The sequence below is a fragment of the Spinacia oleracea genome, chromosome 1, assembly GCF_020520425.1.
Source record: "Spinacia oleracea cultivar Varoflay chromosome 1, BTI_SOV_V1, whole genome shotgun sequence".
In the NCBI taxonomy this organism is placed as follows: Eukaryota; Viridiplantae; Streptophyta; class Magnoliopsida; order Caryophyllales; family Amaranthaceae; genus Spinacia; species Spinacia oleracea.
The window spans coordinates 118923943-118930348 of NC_079487.1; the positions used below are offsets into that span (position 1 = coordinate 118923943).

The following is a 6406-nucleotide window of genomic DNA, read 5'->3' on the forward strand; positions in this document are numbered from 1 at the left end:
TACTTCATTGATTTTCTAATTTATTTGTATTCTAATTATGTAAGTACAAATCGGTAGATTACATTAATTATTTTTTATAAATATCCTACTACGTAATCCGTTTAATGGATTATTTTTAAAAAAAATATATAATCATATATTGTTATATTTGTTACCAAAATATAAAAACAGATTTTATAAAGTATTACTCATGTATAGAATGACATTTTTTTTAGGAAAATAGAATCAAATACTTTATTGGGTAAAAAGGTAACAAAATGATTTACAATCAAGTATTTTATTTTTTAATTTTTTTATATCTAAAAGAGAGGTCAATCAATGAGTGACATTTGTCATCACCACATTGATTTCCTCTCTTTTAGTATAATATATAGATTATTGATTATTATTATTATTTATTAATTATTATCAGTTCAGTTAAGTTAAATTCAGTTCAGTGCAATTAAGTTAAGTTCAGTTCATCTCAAAAGATTAAGCCGTAGAACGATATCAAGGCAAGTTTTTACTTTTTAGCTAACATATTAAAATTACTCTGCAAGTATAAATAAAGTACAGAGAAATTACAAACACTACCCCTTTGTTTGGATAGCGAGATAGACATGAATGAAAAAGGAGGAATGAGAAGGAAAAGAAAGGGGTGATTCCAAATCAATACTCCGTAACTATTATTGATGAATAGTATAAATAACATGACAGAACCTTAAATACATTAACTTTCAATATATACATTTAAATTCAATTTTTGTTTATTTAAGATCAATTTTTTTTGATAAATCTCAAAGTTTATTTATTTAATCTCAAATTTTATTCATTGATTCACTTTTTTATTTCCACCTTTTATTTTATTTTTCTTACCAATTTAATTACGAAAATACCATGTCATTTACACCATTCACAAATCCCAATTATTGATAAATACATTTCCTAAAGAAAGGGATGGAGAGGGTGGAGCTACAATACCCCTCCAAACGTCTCCAATTTTGGAGGGATTTTATTTAGGCGAATTTGCCAAAAAGTACATTTAATAACTCAAATTTTGCAAGAAATGATCTCATATAACTTTTTTTGTGAAATCACACCTTAAAATAATTATTTTTGCGAGAAAGGACCTAAGGGAAGTTTTCGGCATTGATTGAGATTTTCTGACCATTGAGTTGCACGTGAGCAGCACGTGTAGCTTAAGTTGGCTAAAGACACTGATTTTTCCGAGTCTTGAATTTTCAAACTTGATTTTATTTCGATTTTTTTTTCAACTTTAGGTTTTAAAGCTTAGAATTTTGGAGCAAAATTGGGTATGGTTAGCAAAATAAAGTCACATATGCTTCTCACGTACAAGTCAATGGCTGGAAAAACTCAGTTAATGTCGAAAACTTACTTTTGGTTGTCTTTCGCAAAAAAAATTTACATTAAGGTGTGATTTCACAAAAAAAAAATTATATAAGTTCATTTCTCGCAAATTTTTTTTACTGTAAGGTGTAATTTGACAAAAAGAATTATATAAGCTTCTTTCTCGCAAAATTTGGGTTATAAAGGTTATTTTTAGCAAATTTGCCTTTTATTTATTATCCTTCTGTTTCCCTTTACTGTTTAATTTCTCTCTATTTCCTTTTGACAAGGACAATGAACAACTGAGTCCCTTTCTTAGTACATGAACTGAACCTCTTAGAAAACTCCTCTGTCTTCTGAGAAAACCTATCAAAAAGTTGATCCATTATCTCAACCCCAAAATGCTTTGACAAAATTCCTTCCAGTACGTCCAGCTCTCAAGTGTCTCCGATCCCTACCGCATTATTAAAATGATCACCCAAAGTGTTATTAGAAACACCCTCCTTTTCGTTTACTTTACTGCTGAAATTAGGTCAGTTAACTCCATCCTTTCAATGCTAAATCTCCCATTCTTCTTCACTAACACTTCCATCTCCATCGGTGAAACATCATAAATTGGCAAGTTGAAGGAGTCTACTTGTTCGTAACTTATAACTCCCTGAAAAAATCAGTTTATAACACATTTTGATACTTAATTTATTAGACCTTTGAATGTGAACAAGATGGATAAATCATACTACTAAATGAACAAAGAAAAATCATCTTTATGCTAGTTAGTTTGATTTATCATAGTACTAAATGAACAAAAAGAATGAGGTCTCTGTTGTCTGAGATAAGTCAAAATAAATTTGGGTTCCGTTCTACTCCCTCTGTCCCTTAATACTCGCACCGTTTTAACTTTTTGCACTATTCACATAATTCACTTTGACCTTATTTTATTTCTAGTATATGAAAACAAATGTTAGTATATAATATATTGTTGGCTTCATCTTAATATATACTTTCAAAACATTAATATTTTCATAAGTTTTTATAACATGTAGTTAAAAATATTAGTGGTCAAAGTTGTGCATTGGCAAGCGTGTCCATTCGAAACGGTGCGAGTATTAAGGGACGGAGGGAGTATTCGTCTTATTTTGTCTGAAATTATCTGAACTTATTTTATTTGAAAAAAATAAATTATTTTGACTAAAATACACTTATTTGTGTGAAATGTCCGGAAGAAAAAAACTTATTTTTTCTGAACTTATATTATCCTGAACTTATATTATCTGAACTTATCTGAATTTAACTGAACTTATTTTGTCTGAAATAAGTCAAAATAAGTCGAACAAAGCCTTAGATAAGTTCAGATGAGTTCAGATAATATAAGTTCAGACAAAACAAGTCGAATAGAACGTAGCCTGAATTGCACACACTTACAGCTTCCGCCATATCTAGTGGGGAATCCCCCAAGAGGTCGAACATGATACCAGCAGGAACCTGGGAATGAGGCACAGTTTCATCTGGAATACAAGGCATAATGAGTACCATCATCCCTCCAACTACGAGTTCTCTTGCTCTTTCCTCCAAAAACAACTCCATATATGTCTACAGAAAACTGCCTTGCATAAGCATCCACAACACCTTGTAAAGCACTAGTATAGTGTATCCTCCCACTATTCCACGCCTCGGAATCCTTGTTAAGTAACTCCTTAGGTACCTTAGACAGCCATTGTAGAGCATATGATGAGTGGATCAAGTGGAGGGATGAGTCAGGAAAGAGACGACCATAGAAAGAACCAGGCACACCGGCTGATCGAGAAGTAGGTACAATCAAAAGGGATGGAAGTGAAGAGGGTGTTGAAATCATTCCCTACATGGTCGTTAAAGAAGACTTGAAATTGTGGGTTTTGGAAAGATGAAGATTTGGGTAATTTGGATTTGATTGTGTCTATCACATTTTGCATTGCGGTGAATGTATTCGGGCCTACTGAGCATCCAAGGTCAGCTAAACGGAGGATTGTTGGGGTTGATGATGGTGTTGTGGAAGTCATTGGAAAGAGATCAAATTTCTCTGTGATTGCCCAGCAAATTAGCCCTTTTACTGCACTTGTAGCATGTTTCTGTGTTGAGATATTCCAGAGATTTGGATCAGTAGCACATACTTCGTATTCCAGAGATTTGGATGATCGATTTAAGTACTACTACCTCCGTTTCAAAAATCTTTACGGTTACTATTTGCACAAATATTAAGACAAAAATGAAAAAGTTGGTTGAATATAATAAAATATGGATAAAATAATTAAGAGAAATGTGTAAAAAGGTGGGTGAGTGTAAGAAAAAAATGAATAATGTAAGAAAAAGGGAGTGAAAATTTGTAAATATTGTGTGATAAGAAGGGTAAGGTAGTGAATTTTCATGTTCAGAAGTAGAATAATAAAACAAAGGGTAAAGAACATTATGAAACGAACTAAAATGGGAAGTGTAAATATCATTTTGAAACAGAGGTAGTACATAGTTAGTGATTATGTTGAAGTAAAAGAAATACGTAAATGATAAACGCCGCAACATGCGACCTTTAAGCCGTGTCATAATGATGACATGACATGCTTATGAGTCATGATTAAAATTGGAAACTAAAATATTTAGCTTATAACCTATTATACATGTAAAAAAAAGTAGGAAAATCTTAATATTCTAATCGGTTTCCTTCTTTAAATCGACTACCTTATTTACATATTTTCATAGTAAAAATATTCTGATGACACATAGCCTATGTGACGCTTATATTTACCAATTAAACTCCGACACGTAAGATTGCGACCTTTATCATCACCCAAAGAAATATATGTACCTGAAAGTTGGAGTTTTTGGTGTAGCTGAAACTGCCATCCCCTCCCTTCATTGGATACGATTCTTCCCCCATGTCTCTACGTATGAAATTTAAGCTTCTCTTTGCACTTGAAAATAGTCTTGTACTTCCTCCATTTTTTAATAATTGCACCATCTTGGTTTTAGCACTATTCACATATTCTTATATAGTTATTTTTTGTGATTTATATGTAAGGAAAAATATATTCATGTGGGATCTTGTTAGATTCGTCTCGAAATATACTTTCAAATTATCAAATTTTTATAATTTTTTAAAATGTATAATGAGAGATATTAGTGATTAAAATAGTGCATTGGCAAGCGTGAAATCCCAAATGGTGCAATTAAAAAAAAATGGAGGAAGTATTACACCACAATTATACCTGAAAATGGAAATGTAAGCGTCTTTTTTCAGATCCAAACAATAGTTAAAAAAGATGGAATTATTTCTCCATCTTCATTACCTTGTTGAACCAGCAACTATCTCACGCCAGTCGGATAGCTAAACACATGACACATCAACACTTGATAGTAGAGGAATGGTAAGGAGAATCCTCACTTCTAAGCATATATAATGCAATTGATGAGACTTAATCTGGTGATGGACCTCTAATTTATAGGGTCAATTTTCCATCAACTCCACCAAATAAGAAGTTCCCCATGTATTGTAAATTTTTCCGTCTATCATAACATTGTGTTAATTAAAATTAAAAGAAAAGGAAAAATAATCGTACATATATTAAAATAAACTAGTGGGTAAGTGACCATGATCGAGGTGAACATGTTTACTACGAAATTTCCCACATATACATTTTCGTCCATTTTGTCTTAATATTTGTGCAATATAGTAAATGTAAAGATTTTTTTAAGGATTTTTTGTCATTTAACACCTTAAAAAAATTAGTTTTTGTAATTAAACACCTTACTTATTTTTTTTATTATATTTAAACACCTTAAAAATCTAAAAATTTATAAATCAACACCGCTTAACGATTTCCATAAGAAAAAAACGTTGATTTTTAATCATGCTATACTTCCAAAGCATAATTTGATGGTAGAAGGAGTTGTTTACCACCATATCATGCCTTGGGAACTTTAGCATAGTTAAAAACTAATATTTTTTCTAACAAAAATTGTCAAGTGGTGTTGATTTCTAAATTTTTTTGTTTTTTAAGGTGTTTAAAAACAATAAAAAATAAGTAAGGTGTTAAATTACAAAAACTAGTTTTTTTAAGGTGTTAAATGACAAAAAATCCTTTTTTTAAAACGAAGGTAATAATTATAAGTAAGCAGTACATAGTTGGTGATAATGTTGAAGCAATAAAATTAAAGGAAAAGTACCTGAAAGCTGGAGTTCTTAATTCCCATGCATGCCTCTTTCTCCCTCTCTATGAAACTAAAGCTCCTCTTCACACTTGGTCAAATATATGCATGCAGGCATGCATATAGGAAAATAATAAGAGTTGCATGATATTAGTAACTCACTGACGTTGAGGGGGACACACGTTTACTAGTAAGCAACTTGAACTTAGCATTAAGAAATGTATAATTCCTGTAAAAAAAAGAAAAACAAAATTTTAATAATTAGAGATTCACGTAACTTTCAAAGAATTTATAATGTGCACGAGTGACACGAGGGGGCCCTGAAGTTTGTGTATGGAGGATGATAAATGGACTTGGGTTATTGAGTTAGGGTCGATTTAAAATAGGTCGGGTTATAAAATGGTTAGGGATGTCAATGGGGCGGGGCGGGGCGGATGCGGATGTTGGTGCCTCCATGGCCATCCCCACCAAAAAATGTTATCCCTATCCCCGCCCCATCACCCATGGCGGGTACAAAATGCATCCCATCCCCGCTCCACCGCGTACAACCGAAAATCCATCCCCATCCCCGCCAGTGGCGGCTCCAGTATGGGTTCAGTGGGTTCAACTGAACCCATACTGGAAAAATAAAATAAAACATTAACTAGTTTCTGAAATTAGGAAATAAGTTATGTATATTTTAGCGCTAATAATAGGCAAAGAATTAATGCTGGAACACTGGTTAGAGCAGCAAATCCCATGGGAATGACTGCGGGTTCTATCCCCAGCGATATGAATTTTTAGACATATTTGATTTATTTTTCTTCCTTTCTTGTTTTGGTTGAGTAATACTTTATTTCTCACACCTTTGGCAATAGTTTAAAACATTTACAAATACATATTTTTATACATTTCTATTACTAAA

General features: G+C 32.1%; 1 protein-coding gene across 1 annotated transcript; it reads right to left on the reverse strand.

Annotated features, from left to right (window-relative positions):
* Positions 1–465: 465 nt before the first annotated feature.
* On the reverse strand, positions 466–5835 carry LOC110799851 (loganic acid O-methyltransferase-like). The gene is given in 7 exon segments (XM_056841858.1): positions 466–1751; positions 1753–1780; positions 1824–1984; positions 2749–2910; positions 2912–3124; positions 3126–3431; positions 4163–5835. Coding segments are annotated over 7 exon segments (1176 nt in total). The 5' UTR covers positions 4316–5835; the 3' UTR covers positions 466–1598.
* Between the last annotated feature and the right edge of the window lie 571 nt (positions 5836–6406).